This window comes from Amia ocellicauda, chromosome 9 (assembly GCF_036373705.1).
Source record: "Amia ocellicauda isolate fAmiCal2 chromosome 9, fAmiCal2.hap1, whole genome shotgun sequence".
Taxonomy (NCBI): Eukaryota; Metazoa; Chordata; class Actinopteri; order Amiiformes; family Amiidae; genus Amia; species Amia ocellicauda.
In genome coordinates, this window is record NC_089858.1 from 2,520,197 (window position 1) to 2,546,872 (window position 26,676).

The 26,676-nt window shown below is 50.6% G+C and overlaps 1 protein-coding gene across 1 annotated transcript; it reads left to right on the forward strand.

Moving 5' to 3' along the window:
- Positions 1-197: 197 nt before the first annotated feature.
- qsox2 (quiescin Q6 sulfhydryl oxidase 2) lies at positions 198-23,832 on the forward strand. Its single transcript, XM_066712619.1, has 12 exons — positions 198-509; positions 6,030-6,130; positions 6,537-6,585; positions 7,612-7,717; positions 8,150-8,240; positions 8,658-8,803; positions 10,192-10,335; positions 11,683-11,812; positions 13,685-13,807; positions 14,060-14,210; positions 16,391-16,579; positions 20,437-23,832. Exons 1-12 carry the CDS (start codon positions 236-238, stop codon positions 20,937-20,939), a joined length of 2,007 nt encoding a protein of 668 aa, XP_066568716.1. The 5' UTR covers positions 198-235; the 3' UTR covers positions 20,940-23,832.
- Positions 23,833-26,676: the final 2,844 nt, after the last annotated feature.

The window sequence follows — 26,676 nt, forward strand, 5'->3', positions numbered from 1 at the left end:
ATGTCTGCGCAGAGCTGCAGAATCCCAGCGCTCCCATTGGTGCAGCGCGGACGCGACCCCGGCACGTCACTCTGCTGCGGGGCCGCTGATTGGCTGGATTCCGCACTGACTTCCTGTTCAAGACACGCCCCCCGCGTTACTATGCAGGCGGTTGCTAGGCTCATTTCCTGGGGACGTGCGCGGCGCATGCGCACTGCCGCTCCTCTCTTCAAAGGCTCTCGGTCTCGGCGGCGACATGGCGACCCGCGTCTGCGGCAGCTGCTCCGCGATGCGCCTCCCGGGGCTCTGCGGCCCCCTGATCAGCCTCCTTGCGCTCTGCGTCGTCGCTCGGGCCCGGGCCACCCAGCTGTACTCCCCCGGGGACCCGCTGACCATCCTGAGCAGCGACAGCCTGAAGCAGACCCTGCACAACTCCTCCGCCGCCTGGCTGCTGCAGTTCTACTCGTCGTGGTGCGGGCATTGCATCCAGTACTCGCCGACATGGAAGGCTCTGGCCGGGGATGTGAAAGGTCTGTACCGCTCGGTATTACCCGTCGCTCTGCCTGTGTTGCACTGGCTGCCCGGACGGGTGTCCCCGCACAGGGATGGGAGTCTCGGCTGACTCCGGCCCCAGAGCTGGCACCCGTCACTGGCATTGGAAGCAGAGTTTACATGTCAATATCGCTACCTGTGCATCTGTTGAGCCGCACAGGTTTCTGTTATTAGTTGCGCCACATGCATGACTGCTCTCACTGCATGCCGGCTGAGGGGTTAAACGGCTCTTTCTCCTGTGTTTGAAGGGCTGGCCAGGGTGCAGGTTGTCGCATGTGTTTAAACCAAGTGAGTTCGCAATTGGGATTGTCAAAACCCCGCAGCTAAGGTGATATACCGTTACAGGCTTTCTCTGGATACCGACACTCCAGTGACGTCACCTCAGGGCACAGTCCGCCTCGGGACAACCTGGGTGCCTCTGGGTGCTGATGTAGGACAGACGATGCGTGGGTTATCAAAGCTGTGGAGAGTCAGACCACCTTTGCTGTGGCCCTCTTTCAGAAAAGACCCCCACACAGCTCCTGCAGAGAAGCACTGATTTGTATATTTTTTATTTTACTGTACAAACCACAGGCCAAGTGCAAAATGCTCTGCGCTCAGTTATGGCCATAATGAGGTGGCCCCTGTGTTTGCATTATTGCATTTGTGTTTGCATTGCTCTGCTGAACCCACCTGTTGGCTCAGGTGCGGTTTGTTTCTTTGCACAGCTGTCTGCCTCTGAGCTGCACCAGCTGCGCTCTGCTCTGGCACCCTGAGTCCCACGGGGGGCAGACTGCGCCGCTCAGGACGGATGGATCACTTAGATGCCAGGAAATGGTCATTTAGTGTGGTTTCGGAGGCTCTTCCTCCACTCGCCGTAAACCGTCTGCTCATCTGTTGTCATCTGTTAAAAAATGAATGCTTATAAGGCATATAATGTGACTTTGTGTGGATGTAGCAAGGCCAGCTGTGCACCTGCTCTGATATTTCTCGTTTGATTAGTCAAAAGCGAGTCGGTTTGCAGGTAACGCCAAGATTGCTATCAAGGCCTCCAATCCTGTTTGGTTACTGAGAGTGACTTTGAATCCCTGTAGATAGACTCCATTTCTCACAGCCTGTGATCCAACCCTGTGGCTAATCCTTTTGTTTTTGTCACTTAACAGCTTGATCCCATTCACTCTCAAAACGTCTCAAAGGATATTCAGCTGTTTTTAAAGACTAATAGCGGTTCAGGAAGTCTTTTATTCGCCTAATTACTTGTTTGTTTGCTGGTTGGTCAGTCTTTTTGAGGGAAAGTGATTTGGCGGAGATGAATTGGAAAGTTTCTCTAAAACTTCACCGCCTCATGGCCTGTATCAAAAATAGCCGTTGTTCCATAAAATTGGAGAGGCAATTAAAGTGTTTGGCATCCAGCCATTTCCCCAAAAGCTAGTTCCGCTTGATGGCCGGCCTCGTCCCAGATATGGCAACACTTCTGCAGAGCTGACAGTGGGGTGTGTAAAGCATGGCTGCCAGACTGACGCCTGAGCTCATCTGAATTCTGCTGGACGAGCTTCCAAGGACCTTGACAAGGACCCTAGTTTGTCCAGAGAGTTAACTTTTTCCAGCTCTCTCACTGCTGCTCTACACACAACAGGACGATATTTTACTGTCCACCAAATATGACCCGCAGTTGTAAGACGGTAGACCAGTAGGCTGTGTCCTGTTTCCCCATTCTGTCATTTCTGCAATGGAAGAACAGAGTGACGTTGCTGCCAGATGTCTCCATCAAAGCCTAGTGTACAGCCTAGGACACAGACCTGGGGACACAAATGGAAATTGGGCTTCAAGGCATTCAAGACAGAAAACAGAAGACGCTTCTTCACACAGAGAGGCGTCACAATCTGAACAAACTCCCCAGCGATGAGGCTGAAGAGACAATTTGGGAACATTCAAAAACAGACTGGATAGGATCCTTGATCACTTAGTTATTAATGGACCCCAAACGAGCACGATGGGGCGAATGGCCTCCTCTCGCTTGGACACTTTCTTATGTGTACATCAACATCTTTTGTGTGTGTCGGCAAATCTTTTGTGAATACAGTCTGGCAAACACTCGCGTTGTAGAGGTATGCTGTGGTTTGAATGCTCCGAACAGTATTTTGTGTCTCCTGTCCATGAAACACATTTGATTTGATCACAAACATCTGTAGCATTCCCTCAGCAACGGCACGCCAGCTCTCGGGATATGTTACAAGTTTCAACACAGGGCAGGGTGTCTAGGAATTAGTATCTGTCATGTGATGTACAGTTTTAGGTGAGTGCAATGAAATAGACTTTTGAGTTTCTTTGGCAACTCTGCCTTCTGAAAGTCTCGACCAAATTAATTGTTCACCTCACCACAAAAACAGGTGTTGATCAAGGCCTGGCTGTACTCTAAATCTTTTATTCTTGTAAATAAGTCTTGTACTCTAAACGATCCAATGCTGCCATGGAAAGTACGCCAGCACTGGCTGCCCATTGGCTCTGCCCTGCCCTGTCCCGCGGTCCGCTGGGCGGCTAAGGCCTGGCCGGGCTCTGTTGAGCTCTCAATCTTGGCCCCTGTCAGGCCCCTCGGTGCTCAGCACGTTTGATCAAAGAGGCTGGCCGTGTTTTCTGTGGCGCGGCCTTTGTTCCCCTGGGCAGAGCCGCCATTGTGCCAGAGCAGCGACCCTTCACCTCTCTTTGTGGGCCTCCTCAGGGACTCCCCAGCTGGGGCGCTCTGGCCTGCTTGGGCCCTCTGCTGTGGTTGCAGGGCCTGGCCACAGATCCCCTTAGATATAATTCAGCCCCCCTGATGCCACACAGTCCTAATAGAGGACTCTTGATGCTGACGCTGTCTGTGGAGAGATGGCGATGTGGTTTATAATGCAAAGGTCAGAGAGAGAGTTGAGAGAAATTTAACCTTGTTAGAGATGATCTGAGCTCGCTGTGTGCTGGAGGTTGTAGAAATGTACAGACGTGTTCGCTTCCTGCTACCCTTGTCAGAGATGGAGGAAAGCCAGGCTAAGGCATGGATTGAATCATGAAGTTGTATTTACGATGGCAGGGTTGCAGTCGCATCTGAGTCATGTTGTTTTTCACCCGGCTTCCTCTCCTAGTCATCCGAGATCTGCTGCCTTGTACCGAGTGATTTTCTGCTTGACTGTTTCCTTTCCTTTCCAGTTTAAGAAATGCAACATTGAAATATTACTTGGGGTTCTTTTTTATTTTTTTTCATCCCATCCAGATATAGTTAAGCATTTCCACACACACACACACACACACATGCATAATGCTTGTCAATATAGCTATAGCTGATCTTTCTCTCGGACAGAAATCAAAGACCCGTCTTGGTGGTGGTGGGAGATTTATGGGGTTCTTATTTTGTTGTGCTTGTATCTAGTATTGTATTGCTTCGCATCACACAGAATCATGGTGAGCAGCTTGCAAAGTAATTGTGGACGCCTCTGGCCCCGTCTCCATCTGCTACTCGAGCGACTGGAGGAGCAGGGGGCCTGTGTGAGTCTTTGAGCTCCTTGCAAAGTTTCCCTCCCAGGCCAGTGTAGAGGCAGGCAACTAGCCAGTCAGGGAGGCACGGGTAGTTTAAAATTCAGAGAGCCTATCTTGGGCAAACGAATACTAGTGCTAGTGCCCTGAAGGGTGTTGGGTTCAGTGAGTTCCTCTGAGAAGCTGCCACTTAGTCATCTGATAGCACAGCGTTATTATCTGTGCTGTAGAACAACAATAGGATAATTAGCACAACTGCTTCCCTGCCCTGACCCAGTCTTGTTGTGGGCGTCAATAAATAGTTTCACACCCCTGCAATGGCACCAGGATGTGGTGTGCAAATTCACACCCTGACACCCCTTTATAATGGTGCCACTGTAAATCAGTCACATGACGCAGACCCCTCTACAGTTACACGCACTACCGTGTTTGTGTGGACGAGGTGTGGTTCCCTGCATCGGAACAACAGCTGGACTTGATTGTGGTGGCTTTTCCACATGGATAGTCTCTCAGCAGCCTGTTTCTGAATTACTCTGATGTTTGTACCGCAGCTGCTCCCGAGGAAGTCGTACCAGCACAGTTTTTTCCTAGAAAACGGAAGAATGTGTTGTAGTTCGATTTCCCCTTATTGTCTGTTTGGCAAACGGCGCTTTATTATATATACACAGTTGTTGTTGTGGAGGTGGGGGGGCTCATTCCCCATGCCTGTAAATTATATAATATTCCATAAGTATCCCAAACATGTTTTAATAATGACGGCTATAGATGCATACTAGGATATAAACCAGTGGTTCCCAACCCTGGGCCTGGGGGATGCTGTACCCTGCTGGTTTGTGTTCAAACTGAGCTCTCGGTTACTTAATTGAACAAATAATATTCTAAATCGGAGCCTTTTGATTATTTGAAACAGTCGGGGAGTTAAAGTAAAGTGTAAAACTGTATAAAGAACTTCTCTTATAAAGGAACCAACTTTTTATCAGTTACACCATTTAAAGAGTCAAATGTGCATTATTAGTTTAATTAAGGATTAATTGAAACCCACACTTGATCCACAATGCATAAGCACATGTACACAAGGCTGATTATGACCGAGTGCTTGAAGCACCATATCCCTTGTCTGGAGGGTTCAGACCGCCCCGATGTCCTGTCCTAAAGTTATTACGCCTGTCCTCTGACCCAGGCTTATGTCTCACACAGAGAGAGGAGCATTCAGTACAACACCTTGGATTTAAAAGCGATTTTTATTCCATTGAATCCTGTCCCGGTCATCTGGACCCTGAGCCCCATGTTAATCTCTTACACCAGAGCATAAACTGCACAGACTGCAGCATGTGTGTCTTGTACAAATGGCTCGAAGACAATATCCCCGTGAAGTTGCAGATTCCTATGGTCCGTGGGCGGATGACAACAATGCTTACCTTTCAAAACTGCAATCATCATATTTTTTGTAATTGTGGCTCAACCGTTCAAAAGAACCCACACAACCGTCCTTTGCACTGTATTTCGGGACCGAATGAAAGCTTAGACGGGACGGGACGTCTTTCCTAAACTTTAATTCGGTCTAGATATATGTTGCAAAGGACGGTTGTGTGCAGATGAAATGCCTGAACTGAACTCTTGTGTTTATGTATGTATGTATGTATTAATGTATGTCACCAGGCCGGCCCGCGAGCGGCCGCCTCCCATCTGCCACGCTCTCAATGGGAGGCTGCCGGCCCCATTGTCCCCCCCTGCCTCTCATTACCATGACACAGCCAGCGCCCTTTGTGTGCGTGCGGAGAAAGGGACAGACAGATAGGTGGGGGACAGGACCAGAGTTGTGCCCAAAGCCAACCCCCCGCTCCTCCTCTCCGCTTCTTTTCTTACTTTATTTCTCCTGCTCAGCACAGGAGACAGAGAGCAGGACCCCCCCATCCTCATTGTCTCTCACCACCCCCCCCCCCCCCATGAAAGACTGTCCCATCTGTTGCCCCGCGTGCTTACAGTGTGAGATGCTTGCTTTTCCTCCACAGACTGGGGCCAGGCAATCAAGATAGGCGTGCTGGACTGCGCTTTCGAGAAGAACTTCGAGATCTGCAAAGACTACGGCATCCACTTCTACCCCACGTTCAGGGTACGTGTCGGGGGGGGGAGAGGATTGCTCTTCGTGTGAGATGTGTGGATATCACCGACCACAAAACCGATCAGGGTTTTGATCCCGTAATTATAAGTGTTAAATAACTTGGGATCGATTCAGACACACATGAGACCTTTCAGCTAAGAGTCAGACTTCATGGAAACATACAGTTTAGGCCGAATCACTTGTGCGTTCTTTCATTTTTAGTTAATGATTATAAATCTGTATTTTGTCCCACCTGTTCCATGCTTATGTCCTTGGTGGGGCAGTCTTTAAATAGTCTGATAAACTGTCTTCACACACAAGGACACATCGCTCACAAACCCTAAACGAAGGCGTGACTAACTATTGAAAACCCTACTGTCCCTGCGTTCCTGTAATCGTGCTTGTTTTTCCCTTGCAGTACTTCAAAGCGCACAGCACCGTGTTTGACGTGGGGAAAACATACAGAGGTGAGTTCTGTCTATAAATAGCACGTGCTTGGCAGGTACCATCTGCGGAGCTTCACAGGGATGACTTTTTTTTAATCGCACGATGCCACCAAGCGATGAGCTGAAGTGTATTATTAGTGTGGTATTGATGTGTTTATGTCGGAATGCCAGGTTCTCTTATAAACTCTCACGGCAGGGCTTTGCTTTCAGACCTGGGTGAGATGTGTTTTTGGTCGCAAGCTGGTTTTGACCGCAGCTGCTGAGGAGCTTTTTCACATGCATATGCAAAAACTAGGAACTGGATGTCCCTGACAAACCAAATGTATTCGTTCCAGGCAAATCTAACCGGATTATCAGCTCCGGTACAGGCAAACGAGAACAACACACAGAATAGAGGCCACGATATTCGCTCTCTGATATTGACGGGATCGGGTGTATTTAGAGGACGGTTCTTCCTCGCAGTGTGACGTATGCTCTTGCTGTTCACCAGCCCCGTGTCTGTCATGCCCCAATTACCATATCAGCTCCAGATTAGATCAGAGCATCGATCCGCCTGCCGATAGCCGATTCCAACCCCTCCCTCATCTCTCCAACGGAAAATACTGTTTTACGGCCCCCGATTGGCAGACGGGTCCGTGTTGTGGTTTAATCGAGACCTTGACGGGTGTATTTTCCTGCCTGATCACTTCCGTTTCATTTTCCTGCCCCCGTTTTCATTGAAAAGGGATCTTCCGTTATTAAGGCTCTTGTGTTGTTCTCGGTGGCTCGTTTGTGACAGAATCTCGGTCGATTTGTTACGATGCGTGGAAAGATGCCATTGACGAGGTTTTAAAAATGAATTCTACAAAGTTAAGCCTGTGCTCGGCTGCTTCCTCGTGACGCTTGGAGCGATAAGGCCCTCGAGGCCCGGCGATCTCAGCCGGCCCAGAGATAGGACGCACGAGTGGAAAGAGCGCTTTGGCTGCCAGGAGCGCCGGCCTGTGAAGCAGCGGCACGGCAGGGTGTATCGGGTCCCGTCCCGTCTCAAGCCTCTTCCCTCGTTGCCAGGGGCAGACCGGGAGCTGCAGACGGTGAGGCAGCTGATGGTGAACTTCCTGCAGAACCACAGCCGCGAAGACTGGCCGGCCGCTTGCCCGCCGCTGGACCCTGCCAGGTACTGCCGGTCTCCTGCTGCGCTGCGATTTTCCCTGTGACGATCCTCCCACTTTGCCCGTGACTAATCCATTGATAGAGACGCACACACGCACCCCCTCTGTTGATCATGATGTCAAATCATCCACCGCTACAATCCAGTTTACACTGCGGCAACAATTAGCAGTTCTGTTCTTCAATTAGAATGATGAAGTGTTTAAAAAGTCCCACCTAGTTGTCGCCAGAAGCTAAAAAGGCCGACTTTAACCTCCCAGCCATATAGACATGTGTGAGTGGGACGCTGCCTGCAAAAGACAGAGAAGCATATTGATTATTTGTTTATGAAGACAGACCTAAAAGTTCATGTCCACGCATGGTTCCGCTAGAAGGAACGGGTCCGCATTGGCAGGCGAGTCTCCGGTCCCGCTGACATTGGCATCCTTGTCTCCCGAAGGCCGTCTGAAGTCCTCGCTCTGCTGGGCCAGAAGGCGGAGCAGTACACCGCCGTCATCATCGAGGACCAGGACTCGTACGTTGGACGAGAGGTGAGGTTTGGAGAGAGTGCCCCGGGTTCCTCTGGTTTCAATAGTTGCTACAATGAAGCCCCTTTTTGTGAAGGTTGTCACCGCAGAGATGCTGAAAGGTTCAAGTGTCTGGTATTCTGCGTATTCGGAAGGATCTGATCATGTACGTTTAATAGTTTACAGAGCACACAATCGCCAGTTAACGTGAATATGATTCCAACACAGTGACATTGAGTTTCACTGCAGGTGTATCATTATCACTGCCTGTCTCAGTGGCTCTCTGCTGTTTTGTTGTGTAACTCGAAACAATATGTACTTTTTCAGTTTATTCCATTATTCCACTAAAAAGTTTCTTTACAACAGCTTGGAAAGTCTTAAATTGACACTGTACGTGTGCTGATGCTGAGGATCTGAGCGGCTCTCCCCTGTCTCTCGCAGGTCATCCTGGACCTGATGGTGTATGAGGGTGTGACGGTGAGGCGGGTGCTGAGTTCGGACCGGGCCCTCCTGGAGAAGCTGGGCGTCTCCTCCCTGCCCTCCGCCTACCTCTTCCAGCCCAACGGGTCGCACGGACCTATGGAATTGTGAGTGTCGGCATGGCACGGCGCGACCACAGAACCCCCACGTGGCCGGGGCTCGAGTCCGGTCTGTGTTTAGGCGATGGTCTGGAGAGATTCAGAGCCACATGAACCCTGTGGACACGGCTGTGATTGAGTATCTGGACACGTGGTTAGCACGGCACCGGTGTCCTCCGGACCGGTGTAGAACTTGGTTATTTCTCTGGCCTGGCGTGTTACAGTGATGTCCCACACGGTCTTGCTGGAAGCAGTGTTGTGTGCCGCTGCTTTTGTATGCAGATGAATGGTCTTCTCCGAGTTGTTCCGTGTCTTCTGTGCCTTTAAGCTCTCGATAACGACTTGTGTAGGAAGAAGAAAAAGTAGTTCTTCAGCATTCTTAATAGCTGGTTCTGCAACTCCCATGATCGATCGTATCGACAGTGAAAGTGGGGAATGTCATCTTGTGGTTTGACACTAGGAATGAGTCCTAGTCCTAGTCCTTGAGTGGAAAATGACACGATAAGAGGGGAATGTCTCTTGTTCCAATCGTATCAGTACCTCAGTCTCTGACGCTTCTGACTGGCTGCCAAACGGTGCCTGTCTGGGTTTCCTTGGTTGCCTTTTATGTTATTTGAAGGGAAATAGACAGAAAACTCTCAAACCAGAATCCCAGCTTTATGCCAGTACAGTTTAAAGGCCATAAACCTCTCCAGTGGGACCCAGACATGGCCCTTGCAGAGCCCCCGTAGCAGTGGTCTCAAACTGAATTCCTGGAGGGCCGTGTGTATGCTGCTGTTCATTCCAACAGTCCTCAGTTACTTAATTTGTCCAATTAATTTTTCAATTTGACATATTTAAAAAATATTGCGAGGTATTTTACAGTTGATGGTCTAAAAGTGCATTTGATTCGAGGTACAGTATCTTATAAAATATTCCGCGCCTGGATAGGTCTTTAAATGTATCTAGCTAATTAAACAATTAGACCAATTAAGTAATTGAGGACTCAGTTGGAATGAAAACCAGCATCATATATACGGCCCTCCAGGAATTGAGTTTGAGACCCTTGCTGTATACAGAGTTTCATCAGTCTCCCTAAATCGCTCATTTACACAGACTGGGACCACATGGAAAGTATTGATCAATTAAGCAATTAACTTATTCAATTAAGGGGATTGTGGTCATTGAGGGCTGAAAAGGGTGGTTCATTTTCTATATACCAAATCTGTACACAACTTCATTTCACAGATCACAAGGTGACCTATAAAACCTGTTGGATAGGGGCCCTCGGGGACTGGGTTTGGGCAGCGCTGCTCTGCACTGATTAGTTAAAATAAATAAATAAGTGATCTCTCCTCACCCCCCCATCCTCCTCTGTGTCTGCGCTGAACTTGCTGTGATTTCCCTTCCCCTCACAGACAGAAGCGGCTGCGCTTTTTCTTCTCCTCCTACTTGAAGCTGCTCCCGGGGGTCCGCAGGAAGCAGGCCACCCCCGCTGACGGCCAGATGCACGCCGGGATGGCTGGGCACGGGGCCGCCACCGTGTGGAAGGAGTTCGACAAGTACGTCTCTCCCGTTGTCCTTCTGTGGGGATTTCTAATTGGTTGACGAGGGGACCTGCGGAAGTCCTTGCCGGGCTTCGGTCCTCCAGGGAGCAGGAACGTCTGCTGTGGAGAGTTGTGTCCTGGGGTCGTGCAGCCGCTGCGGCACATTATCGCATGGCTTTTCCTGGGCTCAGCTTCTCTGTAGACCAGGGTGTCAGACTCCAGTCCTGGGGGGCCGTATTGATGGCTGGGCTTCGGTCCATCCCAGCTCTCGGCTCCTTAATTGGCCTAATTAAATAATTACCTGGTTTAATTGAGCCCTTCTCTCCAGACTCTGTGGGTTCAGTGTTTTGACTCATCAGGAATCGACTATAAACATTGAATATGACAGTTTTAGATAAGCCCACCTGAGTAAATGACATTAATTAAACAATTGGTATCTCCTGTAGGAACAAGCCGGCCGACATTACAGCCCCCCAGGACTGGAGTCTGACACCCCAGCTCTAGACAGACCGATTAAAATCATAAACTCTACTGGTTTTTATTAACAATCTTCTTTAATCTATTGCATCTGAGATGTGACTGCCAGTCCAATGCAGCACAATATGATTCTATAACTACGAGCAGAGGATTCCTAGCTGTGGTTACTCCCTGATGGTGATGGTCGTTTTCACAGCCTGAAACACCGAATGGCTGCAGTGCTGTGGTGCCACCTGCTGGCTGTGTTGGGTAGTAACTGTAGTCTGTGGTTTATATTCTCTCTATACTGAGGAGTCTGATCTGGGATTTATAGTTGGTGAGTGGGAGATTTTATTCTTCATATTGACTGTTAACTGTAACCCCGAGTCGTCTGGCATGTCTCTCACATGCCTACGCGTGTGATGTAAACATGACTGCACTGAGATACGAGCACCCCCCCACCTGGTGCTGCTTTGTGCGCCACCAGGGGGCAGCGATTTCCCCCCCCCCCCCCCCACTGGCCTCTCTCTGTCCCAGTGTGGAAATGGTCAATGTGCTGTGAGGTGGTTTTCCCACCCCAAATCAAGCAATGCCTCGGGCTGCCGTTCTTTATCAGGGCTGTGCCGCAGAGGTGTTGGTGAGCCGGGCAGCCTGCCCCTTTTGCCGGGGGACACCGGGGGGCTTCCCTGCCTGACCAGCACCGGGTATAGACTCCGGTTTCGACAGATGGCAGGAGTTAGTGTTTGTGCCCGATTAGTCTCTTCCTGGTGTGTCTGGCCTTCTCTCTCTTTGTGTCTCACGAGCCCTGACAGTCTGTGTGTCTCTCTCTGTGTCTGTGTGTGTGTGTGTGTGTGTGTGTCTTTCTCTCCGTGTCTCTCTCTGTGTGTCTCTCTCTGTGTGTCGCAGGTCCAAGGTGTACATGGCGGACCTGGAGTCGGGCTTGCATTACCTGCTGCGGGTGGAGCTGGCCAGCCACCAGACCCTGGAGGGAGAGCAGCTCAAGGCCTTCAAGGATTTTGTTACGGTTGTCGCCAAGGTAAGCTTGCCGGGTCGGGTGTCTCTTGCCGGCAGGGGAGCACAGAGACCGCTCTCCCAGCCGGCACGGCAGCATCCGCCCCCTCCTGCAGAACTGGACCCCACTCTCACGCTGTACGTGTGATTTAGAGGCACATCGAGGGCATTTTGCACCATTTTATTGTGGCTCGATTCCTATTGTTCTCCGTTGTCTTTAACTTAGTTGTGTATTCTCCTGTTTCTTGTCTCTTAATCGTATATGAGTGAGGGATTTTACGTGAGGTCACCTGACACTGTTACTGTGTCAAGTGAAATACAGAAGTGCTGTCTACTGCCAAATTAACCAATTAAAACTGCACCGACTCGATGCACCACTGAGAACGGGTCAATGAGGCACCGCAATCTGCCGCTGTCCCTTTCCTTTGCCCCTGTCTAACGAGGAGCTCGTTAAGAGAGCTGGCCCACCTGCGGGGGTCCGTGGGAGCCCACACAATCTCCCCCCCTGTAAATCTTAGTAAAGGGGTCTTATCCCTGCCAGCAGGAGTCTCTCGCTGGCCTCTTTTCCTTGAAGAAAGTGCCCGGCCTAATCTCAGCCTGCAAAGGGCCGCCACCTGGTGAGGCACGGGGCTCGGACCGACTGGGTGGGGTTGGGGGGGAGGGTGTATAGGGGATAATGCTTTTGGGAGGCCTAGGCTTAATTCAGTGCCTTGCTTCCCTGGTTCTTGGCCTACTTTGAGACGGGTGAAATGAGGGCATCCCGAGTCCAAGGGAGGGAGGGATTAAGGGCCTCTCTCTCTGGTTTGGGATTTCTCTCTAATGCCAGACACTTAAAGTCTGCCAGGGATTAACATGAAGAGCGAGGCAAGAAGAGCAGGCGTGTCCTGAGAACAACAATAATAACGGCGATCGCAATGACGGGGCCTGATGGCTGACTGCCGCCCCGGCGCCCATGTTCTCAATGCAGGATCTGTGGGGACAGACAGTGGCGCTTGTGCATTTCTTTTGATCTGTGTTTTAATCCTGACCCTCCCTTCTGATGCGAGATGCTTGGGTACAAGTCCCCCATCCTCCCATTTTGTGTCTCAGGATCAACTTTCCATGGGATCGGAAACATTTAATTAGTTGTCTGGCTTTCCCCAAGTCCTATGAAGGTTGTATGTTTGTGCAGCGGTACTGTGGATGTCTGTCTCCATCTGAACATAAGAAAGTGTCCATTTGAGAGGAGGACATTCGCCCCACCGTGCTCGTTTGGTGTCCATTAATAACTAAGTGATCAAGGATCCTATCCAGTCTGTTTTTGAATGTTCCCAAATTGTCTCTTCAGCCACATCGCTGGGGAGTTTGTTCAGATTGTGACGCCTCTCTGTGTGAAGAAGTGTCTCCTGTTTTCTGTCTTGAATGCCTTGAAGCCCAATTTCCATTTGTGTCCCGGGTGTGTGTGTCCCTGCTGATCTGGAAAAGCTCCTCTGGTTTGATGTGGTCGATGCCCTTCATGATTTTGAAGACTTGGATCAAGTCCCCACGTAGTCTCCTCTGTTCCAGGGTGAAAAGGTTCAGGTCCTCAGTCTCTCAGTAGGACATTCCCTTCAGACCTGGAATAAGTCTGGTTGCTCTCCTCTGAACTGCCTCTAGAGCAGCGATATCTTTCTTGAAGTGTGGAGCCCAGAACTGTCCACAGTATCCAGATGAGCTCTAACTTGTACAGAAGGGTGCTGTGGCTAGTTACCCCAGGCCCTTGAGGCTGAGGTTCAGGGGCTCTTTGAGGAGAACACCAGAGTGGCTGTGGTCAGCTTTGTGTCTGGAGGTCGAGCCAGTTATCATGGCAGCTCAATGTCAGTTGTGGGAGAGAGAGAGGCCGCTGTTTCATTCACACCAAGCGCTTCCCTCTCTCCAGCTGTTTCCTGGCCAGCAGTCAGTGGTGAAGCTCCTGGAGACGCTGCTGGAGTGGCTGGTCAGCCTCCCCCTGGAGAGGATCCCCTACGACGCCATCCTGGACCTGGTCAACAACAAGATGAGGGTACGACTCCACACTGGGGGGCTTCCTTATCCACATTTACACATATGGAGATCTCAAGGGCTGGCTTTTTAACAAACAGTAATGGCTTCCAGTACTTTTCCTTGATTTACCGCTAGGAATGAGGGGATGAATGTTGCTTGATGTTGCTGCAGCGTTTCGGAAGATGGGGATTTAGTTTTGTAGCACCAATTGAGATGAAACGTAACCATGCCCTCTGAGCCTCGCTAACCGGGCCTCCATCCTTGCCCACAGATCTCTGGCATCTTCCTGAGTGACCGTGTCGAATGGGTTGGCTGCCAGGGCAGCCGAGCCGAGCTGCGGGGGTATCCCTGCTCCCTCTGGACGCTGTTCCACACGCTGACGGTGCAGGCGGCGCAGAGACCCGATGCCCTGGCCAACACAGGTTCAGTATGGGAATAACGCACTGTGCTTGAGGACAGCAGTTTTATTAAAGATAATCTGCTTCTGCACGAGTCACGGTATAAAACTCTCTTCTGGGTATTTCCTTCATGTGTAAGGGAACCAACGAGAGAGCGGTCTGGTCCCCATTTCTCAAACTGTGCGGCGATTAGTCATCTCTTTGAGATCCTCTGCTCGGGGTGGGAGATTCGCGGCCGCGGGACCCTCTCGCTCTCTGGTGGCTGAAAGAGGCCAGCTTGAGATCCCGAGCCACGGCCCCCCGGAGGTTAAAGGGGACTCGGAGGGGCTGCTCACACCACTGCTGGCAAGAAAGTGGGTCAGACTGAGACTGGGATTATTGGAGTCGTCCCCCTTCCTTTTCCATGATCTTTAAATCCCCGACACGGAGAGGAGCGTGCCTGGCTCACCCCACCCCCACCCCCGCCCTGGCCCCCCAACAGGTACCGACTGATGCTGCCTCCCTGGGCAGGCGTCCCGGCAGCAGCGAGGGCACTCCTGGGTGGCGTTTTTTTAAATGTCGAGGGTCCCTTTATGGATTTGTGGAAAACATTTAGTCTTGTCAAGGTTCTATGTGAAAACGACACGACTCGACAAATGGTGTGTTCGATCATTTAATGTCTTCAGTTCTCAACACCTATACATAGATGTATCTTGCTGTCTGTTGCAATAAATTGATGTGCTTTTTTATTGTAATATTGCAGTAAGAAATACAAATTCAGACAAGTTTGACCAGGAATTTGACCAGGAACGTATGTGATGAAGATTGGTATTGTTTTTTTTTTTTTGCTGCAGAAATGTCGGTGTTAATTAAAATCAGGCAGATTACAAAGTTATAAAGCGAAAACTGTAATTTGTGTAGAGTCTCATACTGTCTGCAAGCCAGTAAAAAACACTTTCAGTTGATATTGTATAGACACAGAAAGAGGGGACAGAAATGAACGATACGCCACCAGAGTGTTCTGTGCAAACCAAACCAGCCAGAGGAAACTTAACACCCCAGTTAAAATGCCACACGGAAACTGTTTCTGTTATGAACAAGAGCTACTAATGGGAGATCATCACAAATTGTAAGAAATGCCAGCAAATGTCCCCGTTGCTGTAAAGAAGTCATTGTCCATCTGTCAGCTGTTCCAAGGATTCCCAGTAACTAAAACAACACAACGACAATCTAGTTCACACCAGTTAACACTGTATCTCCCAAACTACACCCTGTTCTTCTCCGATCCACCCCCAGCAATTTTTGAAGATTGTGTATTTGCCAGCACATGTCCATGTATCTCGGTATAAATCCTGATCGGTCTGTAGTTCAGACAGCCCAGAGATTGAACACCTCTAGTAACAAGCACTAGTCAAACTCTTTAGGCCTCGAGATCCATCTTCAGCTTGTCAGAACGAGCCGTACCCAGTGGATGCAGACGACCGACTGTCTTCCGACATTCGCCGTCGATTCCCTCATTTCCCGGACTGTTACTCGAATTGTTTTCTAATTTATTGAATCAAGACGAGCTCGGCAATAATGACATCTAATAATGACACCATGATAAATGCCAGCTTTTAAACAGCCGGCCTTTCGGCTCCGCGTGGCAGGCTGTTTGTCCGGCGTATCCCGAAGCAGAGTATGATTAATAAGTAAATAATGAATACATTAATTTTGGAGTAGTGATTACATCCATCATCAAAATAGTTCTCGGTACTTCTGTCGGTCCCCTCTCTCTCTCTCTCTCTCTCTCTCTCTCTCTCTCAGCGGCCCAGGCGCCCGCAACATAGACGCTGTCGGAAATGATTCGCCTTTTTTTGCGTGGTCCTGCGGGGCATTTTTTTCCGGTGTTGGAGATTTTCGTACGGCGATGGATAGAACTTTAATTTGTTTTCATATTGTGTGAAATAACCCCCTGGCCTTGTTATTTGGGTTCCACTGAAGGACCTGTTATTGTTCTTAGCAGGGTGGTTTTGCCGATGGAATAATTTTGACATCGTATAACAGCCCTTTCATAGGGAATCTGCCTTAAATAATCAGGTGTATAATTCCCCTCATGATTGCATTTCAAGGGTTTGCATGGGTTAATTGCCAGAGCACTTTGATCTGGAAGGCCTAAATTGGCATCTGGACACGTGGGCTCCGTTTACCGATTACCGCCCATTTTTTTTTTTTTTTTCCGCCAGGCTTGGAGGAGGACCCCCTGGCCGTGCTGCGGACCATGCGGCGCTACATTGGCACGTTCTTCGGCTGCCAGGAGTGCGGCCGCCACTTCGAGGAGATGGCCAAGGAGTCCCTGGAGCAGGTGAAGACGCACAACGAGGCAGTGCTGTGGCTGTGGAGCAAACACAACCAGGTCAACAACCGGCTGGCAGGTAGGGGGCGATGTTGTTTATGGACCAAAGTTGGCGTTTATGAACTGATGGGTCCTGAGTAACGGGCCGATAACTCTGCATTGGAGTTCCATTGCCCCGCCTCGGCCCGACTCCGTTAACCTCGTGGGTGTTGAACAGTGTCCCCCCGAGGCACCGCCCCTCTCTCCGGCGTAGTCCGGCGTCCCGGAACACGCTGCTGGGGGGCGCTTGTACTCCCCGGGGGAAACTGAACGACGCCCAGAACGGGGACGGCGCAGGTCCTTAAGGTCACGGCCGCGGAGGGACAGGTCTCGGAGCCCTAAAGTGAGTCGGCCTCATTGTCCTCCACTCCGGAACGACAGCGCCTCCCCGAAACAAGCGACACATGTTCGGCTGTAAAAGTGTCGTCTCTGAGTTAGGACTCATTGTGCGGGAGTCCAGCGGCGGCCCGGCGCCTTTGTCTCTGGCGTTGTAGCGCATTAGCATGTGAATGCGCCGAGGTTGTCGCTCCTGGGGGGGGTGCAGCTCCTGCGACACCAGCAGGAAGGACTCTGCACAGACCCGCGCTCAGAGACGCGCTCTGCACAGACCTGTACTCAGAAGTCATCTCTGCTTCAGCAGCCGACACTCCTGCATCACACGGGAAGTTCGAGACTGACTTTGACTTTTGCTCTTTTGTTAAAGGCACTTTATGGTATTTTGTGTGTTTGAATATATTTAACTCTGTTCCCTATTGTAATAAAGGGAATGAGAGATTTTTATACTCCTATTGGCCATTACAGGGAAATAACCAATAAATAAGTAGGTTTTAGTAAATGTTAGCCTGTGGCACAAGTCTCTGAATCTTCCTGCAGGCAGAGAAAAGGGCAACTCTCCCTGCACTTATGCGTTTTGTTTCTGCTGGGTTTTCCTCTCCGTCACGAGACTCTGAAGTGTGACTCGTCCTCGTTTGCTTCACGTTGAAAAGCACTTGTAATGAGTGTCGCGTGCCCCCTGTGTGATTACACTGGCAATGTAGGATCCTGTAAAGAGCAACACGGGGTGCCCGGCTGTGTCCGTCTCTCCTTCACTCCTCCGCCTCATCATTTCCCTGAGAGCGAGACCAGCCAGCCATCCGCGTCGGTTACAGAGTGTGATTACAGAGTCGGTTGGGCAGTTTGCCCTGCTGTCGAGGAGGCGATTCCTCGGTGAAACCCAGCAGATGGAGGCACCGAACAATGAGCCGAGACCTGCAGCCCGGTGGATCGGCGCTAGAACGTGGGGCCTGCTGTCTGCGGCTGTGAGTCCATTATCGTGGAAGCGTCGGACCCTGCTCGGGTCTTGACTCGGGCGTCTCGGGCAGATCCGGGGCAGCAGCGAGAAGCGGAAAAGATCAAATCGACTCGAGAAATGAACTTCAACTTTACCGGTTGTTCTGCCCAAGCCAGAATGCACATACTTCACTGTTGAAGTGTAGAATCAGTTACTCCTTCATTGTAGGGGGATATTCATATTTGTATGTGTTTTGTAATGACCGCAGTCTTGGTGAGTGTGCAGAAGAAAAGACGCACAGCAGCGTTGCTGGGGCTGCTGACAGTGACAGGTGGTGTCGTTTGTCCTTCCATAACCCCGCTGTTCAGATGGAACAAAGGCCTTTGTGATATCAGTGCAGTCTCCCTCTCTTTCTTTGGGGAGGTGGATAAAAAATGCCCTGGCAACCACTGACTAAAAAAAATGACCTAAAGGTGCCCTGTGCCTCCCGGATGAAGCGCTTGGTGGATAAACAGGCAGGTCAGAGACTTCAGTGCTCCTGTTTTAATAAGTATAGATGTATAGATATAGACCCCTTGGTCACACGAGGCACCTCTGCTCTCTGTCCCTGGATCTGCTCCGCTTGCTGAGGCCCACAGACGTGTCTGTAGATGTGTCCTGCATCTCTGAGCCCAGACCGCTGAGGAGACCGCGTCCATGTCCCACCGCTGCGCCACCCAGCCTTTGAGATGCCACCAGCGGTGTCCCCGAAGACGACCTCGCACTGAATAACCAAGCCGGTGTAATGAGGCGGATAATTGGTGCGCCTCCTCCCGACACAAGGCCGGGCATTGAGCGCGGTGATTGATCGTGACAGGCGCACAATGGGGGTCTGCTTCGGAGAGGGCTGGCGTGGTCCCGCGCTCTGGAAACGCACAGACGCACACAAGCCCTGGGACAGCCCCGGCGCTGGCCTGCTGCGACAGCTGGGTGGGTCTGCACACGGGCTCGGTGTAACTGACGCGGCGTCGGGAAACTGGAGCAACCAAGGGCAGACCCACATGTGCCGCCGGGCCGGGGCCGAGGGAGTGTGGGTGTCGGGAGGCTCTGCTCTGAGGTGCAGCTGTGTGACTCGCGCTGCTCTGATTCGTGAGGGAGGAGAGGGTGTGTGAAACTGCAGTCGGGGGGTCGTGATGCACAGACAGACAGACAGACAGGCCGGCTGTGAACGACTCGCAGTGCCGATTTCTGGTGCGATATTGACACCAACTCGGCTTACAATGCCGGATAAAATGCTTTTTTCCCCTCGCTTTTGAGCTTTTTGGGGTGAGAACAATATAACTTGGAGGCATGTCTGATGCAGTGCGATTCGTTGTTTTATCTCGGCCGTGTCATGAGATGAAATTTAGGGTGAATTATTCGCCTTGCCAACAGGAAACCTGTGGCTCTGGTCCCTGATGTAGGGAGTCATGTCTACCAATAGCATTTTTAGCCGATTTCAACAAGATCCAAAGCCCAGTAAGTTCCCTGGCCTGGTCTGAAAGATGAATCTGCGAGGCACTCGGGCTGATCGCTGTGATGAATCTTCCTTGGCACGGATTTCTACTTTCCTCGTCAACAGCAGTTTGTTACTTCTGCTCCATGTGGTTCCTGCTCAATAATGCGTCGTTATTTATATTAATTCTCTATGAATTTGTAGAAGATTTATGATATCCCATGACTGTTGTCTGTCCCTGGTGTGCGGACCTCAGATGAGCTTCTGAATTGTCTTCCATCTTAATGCCAACTTCACAGATTAACAACATTTTTTAGGAATGGCTAGGAGCAATTTGTTAAAGCAAATGTATATGATTTATATTGGTATATTCTGATGATGTAAAATAAGATACCAACAGTCTACTGATTTAATATAGAACGATAGATCTATTCTAGAAGAACACGTATGTATCATGTGGTAACATGAGAACATAAGAACATAAGAAAGTGTCCAATCAAGAGGAGCCCATTCGCCCCATCGTGCTCGTTTGGTGTCCATTAATAACTAAGTGATCAAGGATCCTATCCAGTCTGTTTTTGAATGTTCCTAAATTGTCTCTTCAGCCACATGGCTGGGGAGTTTGTTCAGATTGTGACGCCTCTCTGTGTGAAGAAGTGTCTCCTGTTTTCTGTCTTGAATGCCTTGAAGCCCAATTTCCATTTGTGTCCCCGGGTGCGTGTGTCCCTGCTGATCTGGAAAAGCTCCTCTGGTTTGATGTGGTCGATGCCTTTTGTGATTTTGAAGACTTGGATCAAGTCCCCATGTAGTCTCCTCTGTTCCAGGGTGAAAAGGTTCAGTTCCTCAGTCTCTCAGTAGGACATTCCCTTCAGACCTGGAATAAGTCTGGTTGCTCTCCTCTGAACTGCCTGTAGAGCAGTGATATCTTTCTTGAAGTGTGGAGCCCAGAACTGTCCACAGTATCCAGATGAGGTCTAACTAGTGCATTGTACAGTCTGAACATCACTGCCCTTGTTTTAAACTCTATAACTCGTTGCTGCACATGATTTGATATGAATATATCCAGGTGGGAGCACTACTTGGTCTTTATCTTGGCTTCCCAAATGGTGCCGTCCAGCCCCTAACCTTGACTCTCCTCCCTCCCCCCCCACAGGGGCGCTGAGCGAAGACCCCCGCTTCCCCAAGACGCAGTGGCCGACCCCCGACCTGTGCCCGGCCTGCCACGAGGAGACGGAGGGGCTGCACGTGTGGAACGAGGAGAAGGTGCTGGCCTTCCTGCTGCAGCACTACAGCGCCACCAACATCTCCCCGAAGTACGCTGGCGTTCCGGAGCGGGGGGCCGGGGCGGCAGCGGGCAGAGACGGACCACCGCGTCGGGCAGAGTTCCTGCCCGGGCGGCGAGCCACCCCATCCCCGGCGCCCCCCGCCCTGAGGGAGCCGCACCGGCACGAGGGCCAGGTGGAGGAGGCGGCCGGCAGTGTCCGCAAGGAGCACAAGCCCGGGATGAGCTTCCTGGGCCTGGGCTTCTCCAGTGTCGACATGAGCCTGTGCGTGCTGCTGTATGCTGCCTCCTGCGTCTTCCTCATGGTCATGTTCTTCTTCTTCAGGATGCGCTCCAAGCGGTGGAAGTTCAGACACGGCCGGCCCTATGTATAGCGCAGAGGAGAGGAGCCCGGCCCCGGACTCGAGAGACGGAGCGCAGCGAAGGAGGCGCCAGTTATTCTATCGTTTGATTTTGTTCGGTGTTTTTGTTTTCGGTTTCGTTGCATTTGTCTTTAAAACTGGAACTGGCGCACGAAGGAGCGCATCTCAAGGCGGTCGTTTCCCCGATGGATGAATCCTCTGCCCCGTGGTCCCGGGGGTGGCCCCATCACCCTGTCCTGGGGTTCTTCGGTGGAGTTTGCTGGTGCTGAAGGAGTCCTGGGAGGACGTGGGGTTGGGGACCTGGGGGAAGGTGAAGAAAGTTCACCAGGCTTTGAACTCCTATTATAATTGAACGTGGACAGTAAACTCGCACAGATCTCTTCAGTGGCCCTTGCCTCTTGCGTTCGCTTCCTCGCTTTCAAAACTCACACCGGACCACCGCTACTGCCAGGCCGGCCAGTCAGGTGCTCTTGGAATCGGTGTTCTGGTGGTGGTTCTGGGCTGTAATCCCACCCCAGTGCTACTCCTGTCCCCCTGAGAAAGGAGAGGTTTTCATTGTGTACAAATATAGTTTACCATAGGAAAGGATAACTTTTGTATACAACCCCTGCACGTAAATCATATTTTCTGTCTTCATAATCATCGGTCACGTAAAATACGCTGTGAACTCCGTCCTTTTGTTCACGTTTGTGTCAAAGCTGCCTCTTCCGGTGTTACTGTCCAGAGTTGAAATGCATAAATAAATGAATACTGCTGTGGGCGAGGAAGCGAACAGGAGTCCGAGGCAGCGCCGATCCATAGCGTGTGTTGATCTGAATCTGAGCCAAGCGAGGCTGTGATCGGAACCCGTCCTGCCTCCGTCGTCCCATCATCAGTTCCCACCGGTCTTGTTACTCAGGAAGACGGTTTACAGCGGAGAACTAACCCTGCAGTGAGAGAGAGATCTTAGAGTGGGATGTGTATCTGGAATGCAGAGGTTTTGGGGTGTTAAAGGAGGACCGTGTGGAGAATTCCTCCACCGGCCCGGGAGGAACGGGTCAGGCGTGTGCCGAGCAGGCGGGGCAGCTGTTAAACGGGAGGTCAGCGTGCCATTTTGATTTTCACGGTTACTTGTGTTATTCGGGTCGTCTGTGTGTGTTTTGTTTTTATGACTCTCTTCGCTTGAGAATAAAAGGGGCGAACCGTGCCTTCACTCCGGCTCTGCAGCCAGTGTTAGTCTGTCAGACTGTCGGTTTGGCTCCTGCTGCCTTCACTTTGATCGCCAACGTACGCCCTGTACAAAGACGTCATTTCTCTTATTTATTTATTTTGTTGGGAAGCGTTCCAACAACAGGGACAACCTGAGCACACTTTGTCAAGGGGACACAAGGAACGATTGTAAGCCAATGAGTGTGTTGAGTCGTTGTGTGACTGCTCTAGTGAAGTCCACTGTCGGTGCACAATCCACAAACGCGACTCTGGGGGGCTCCTCGGTTCAGGGGATGCGCGTGGGACTCTGCGTTGATCCGGGCCTGCCTTTAACTCGGCAGCCGATTTGTGAACTGTCTGAGCGGCTCGAGCAGGTAAGACCCCGAGTCTGAACACCGGGATTGATCCATTCGTTGCCGTCTCTGAGGATCTCGCCTGGACCGCTGCTGCCGGTGCTGCGGAGAGACGGAATAAAAGGAAGTTAAGAAGAATCGTAGCCAAGTGACATAGCCGTTTCATTTCTCTGATCATTAGTAAAGGCCTATGAAAACAATATTATAAAAGCATCTTTGACGCTTGATTGCTAACTGCTGAAATGTACAAATCCCAGTGAGGACACGCACGCACACACACAGACACACACACATGCACGCATGCACGCACACACGCACGCACAGAGAGACACGCGCGCACACACACACACACAGGCACGCGCAGAGAGACACACATGCACAGAGAGACACATGCACACCCAGGCACCCGCAGAGAGACACGCAAGCATGCATGCATGCACACATGCACAGAGAGACACACGCACACGCATACACAGAGAGACGCACGCACTGAGAGACACAGAGACGCACATGTGCACAGACAGACGCAGACGTGCACACACAAGGAAACTAAACCACACAAACATAGATCAGTTTTGATTTTGTATTATAATTATGTGGTGTCCGTATTTGGGGACCTCTCCCAATCACTCAAAACCCTCTTTGACATCCCAGTCCATGTTGCTGTCTGGTAATCTTATCGTCTGCCGTGACTCCCGTGACGGATATCCGTTCGCCACCGTGCCAGCAATGCTATACAGGGTGCTGCAGATTTCAACTTCAGATCTCAGCGGGGGTTTTCAGCACCGTGTGATTAGAGTCCTTATAGATTTCTCAAATCGGGTTCAGAAGCATCGATGGGCGTGAAGCTCCGATTCCGTACATCAGGCCCAGACTTCCATGGGTTAAGTGTGTCAAGTGGAGCAGGATCAAGCTGCGTTGAGGCCGGAGAACTGGAGCGATTTGGACTGTCAAAAGGCATCTGGGAGACATGGGCCTCCCCGGGACACGTGGCTGTCGAACTGTCCTGTGGGTCGCCCCATGTCGGGTGTCCGTTTCTTCAACCCCGGGCGGATGGGTCTCACTCTTTCCCGTCCCGAGGGACAGCGGATGGACGCCCTGTGTGGGACGGGGGCTTGTTTCAGTCACGTTGACGAGGGTCCCTGTGCCGCCGCTGCTGCTGCTGCTGCTAAGGACTGCTCTGGGATTCGTCTGAGACGCATTTTTGTTTCGGGTTTCGAGATCAGCATTACGTCTGTGTGTAGTGCTTTTTCTGTGTTCGTCTATTTTTCCTGTACAAAAGGGAGATGACATTTTTGTACAATAATTGATGTGAGATAAATGTATGATTTGTGTTCAGAAATAAAAGCGGTGTGTGCACTAAACGTCTCCTCTTGTTGGTTTGCTTCGAGTTTGACCCCACGCTGGAGAGAGCAGTCCAGGATGCAATCGCTGTCTTCCACCCTGGCCGTACGGTCTGGGCTGGTCGTGTCCCATTTTGGCTCCTCGAACTGTGCGACTTAATTAACGCAATGAAGACGTTGGAATATGTTTTACCCCCCATGAATCCACTGATATTGGTTTTCCTACACAACTAGTATCTTACAATTTGTTTTCTTATTTAGCATCCCTTTCGCCCCAGTCGTTTCCCTGTGCAAGTGATTTGCTGTGAGGTTAGAGGTGTCGATTGGATGGCAGAGCAGGCCTTCCCCGCCGCGGGATGTTTCATGGCATTGCTCTGGGTAATCCGGGCCGCACGGAGAGGAGTCGCCGAGGTCGTGCTGATTTGTGAATGTTGCAGATTGAGCTCCGTTCAATCTCCCCGCTGCGGAGGGGGCCGCGTTTATGATTCCGGTCAGGGCGGAGGTGCCACCCGGATGCATGAGTGATGGGAGCCGGAGCATCCCGGCGCCGGGGGGGCAGCTCTGAGGAAAGAGGCAATTTTGTTTGGGAACGGATGTCACTCCCGTTACGGCAGGTCATAAATATGGCTGAGGGCGGCTCACGTACAAACTCGCGATGAAAAATGGACAGAATGGAAACCCTTCCACCGGAGTCGCGGTTCTCAAGGCGCCACATAAGGCCGAGACGGCGGCTCCAGAAAGTGAGGGTTTTAAGAGCCGCCATCCTTGCTCTATTGCCGGCTCAGGCCTATTAGACGTGAACTGCAAATGAGCCCTAAAAGCCTCGCACTGCCTGTCAGCCCGGCCGGCCACTTGGGCATAAATACGCATTGTCAGGGATGTCAATGAGGCTCTTGAGAGAGCGGGGAGGCCGGGCCCGTGTGCGCCGAGACCCGCACAGCCACGGAGATGAAAAGGGCCAAACTCGGGAGCGGAGTGTAAAAATGGGCCTCAAGTGACTCTTGCCTTTCAAGAGCCACATGCGTCAACGTTTTAGTCCCGCTTCCCGGAGCCGCAGCGCCGCGGCCTCGCAGGCGGGCTCCATTGTTGGCGGCGGTTTCAGCGTGATTGCGACGGGCGGCTCAAGAGGGGCCCAGATGTGTCGACACTTAACCAATCTGCTCGAGTGGAGGCCCTCCGGAGGCAGCTAAACTCAGAAAGCACCACCAATAAATAAATAGAGAGATTTGTGATTGATTATGACTTGATATTTGTATTTTTTTATAACTTAAAACACATCAAGAAAATTAATCCTTATGTAAGTTTTCAGCACCAATAATCAAATCTCTTTTGAACTCTCGTTTACAGCTGTTGAGTTCTGCTTTAGCAAAGGCTCTGCTGGTCACACTTTTGATCACTAAATGAAAAAGTGCTGCGTCGTGGTGTATATCCAGTGTTTTTTTCAGCAGCACTGAAAGAGCAGTTTTCAAAATCAGTCCCACAAACTGGAGAGACGAGCGACACTTAAATGACTACTATATAAAAATACAATGCAATATATGATTTAGAAAATATAGGAATGCGTTGCATATAATTCACCGTAACTCTGTAATCAAGGCATGATGTGATTTGTGGGCAAACATCCTACGAGCTGGCCTGCTCTGACAGAAGTAACAGCGTTTTAAAAATATGATATCGTGGACAGAGTTTGTCAAAGTTATTTGAGGGAAGGGAAAAACACATACAAACAAGAAAAAGCACCACCGAAGCCAAAGACAAATATAATACTAATATCAACAACTCATCTAATCCAAGTCCAGATATTGCGCTGCTTTTAAGAGAGATCCGGGAGTGTGTTGTTGTTTTCCCATCTAAGCTCCTTTGATAGTTATCCGGTTCCTTCCAGACTTGTCCTTTATAATCTTCCATAAAGAGATCAGACTGACTTGTTGGGGGGATTAGGGCCGGCAGCCCCTCGCCTCGCCTCGGCGCTGCCTGCTCTGCACCGACAGATCTGTTCCTCTGTGCAGCTTATTTTGGAAGCAGTGAAATACACTCACCTAAAGGATTATTAGGAACACCTGTTCAATTTCTCATTAATGCAATTATCTAACCAACCAATCACATGGCAGTTGCTTCTTCATTTAGGGGTGTGGTCCTGGTCAAGACAATTTCCTGAACTCCAAACTGAATGTCTGAATGGGAAAGAAAGGTGATTTAAGCAATTTTGAGCGTGGCATGGTTGTTGGTGCCAGACGGGCCGGTCTGAGTATTTCACAATCTGCTCAGTTACTGGGATTTTCACGCACAACCATTTCTAGGGTTTACAAAGAATGGTGTGAAAAGGGAAAAACATCCAGTATGCGGCAGTTCTGTGGGCGAAAATGCCTTGTTGATGCTAGAGGTCAGAGGAGAATGGGCCGACTGATTCAAGCTGATAGAAGAGCAACTTTGACTGAAATAACCACTCGTTACAACCGAGGTATGCAGCAAAGCATTTGTGAAGCCACAACATGTACAACCTTGAGGCGGATGGGCTACAACAGCAGAAGACCCCACCGGGTACCACTCATCTCCACTACAAATAGGAAAAAGAGGCTACAATTTTCACAAGCTCACCAAAATTGGACAGTTGAAGACTGGAAAAATGTTGCCTGGTCTGATGAGTCTCGATTTCTGTTGAGACATTCAGATGGTAGAGTCAGAATTTGGCGTAAACAGAATGAGAACATGGATCCATCATACTTTGTTACCACTGTGCAGGCTGGTGGTGGTGATGTAATGGTGTGGGGGATGTTTTCTTGGCACACTTTAGGCCCCTTAGTGCCAATTGGGCATCGTTTAAATGCCACGGCCTACCTGAGCATTGTTTCTGACCATGTCCAT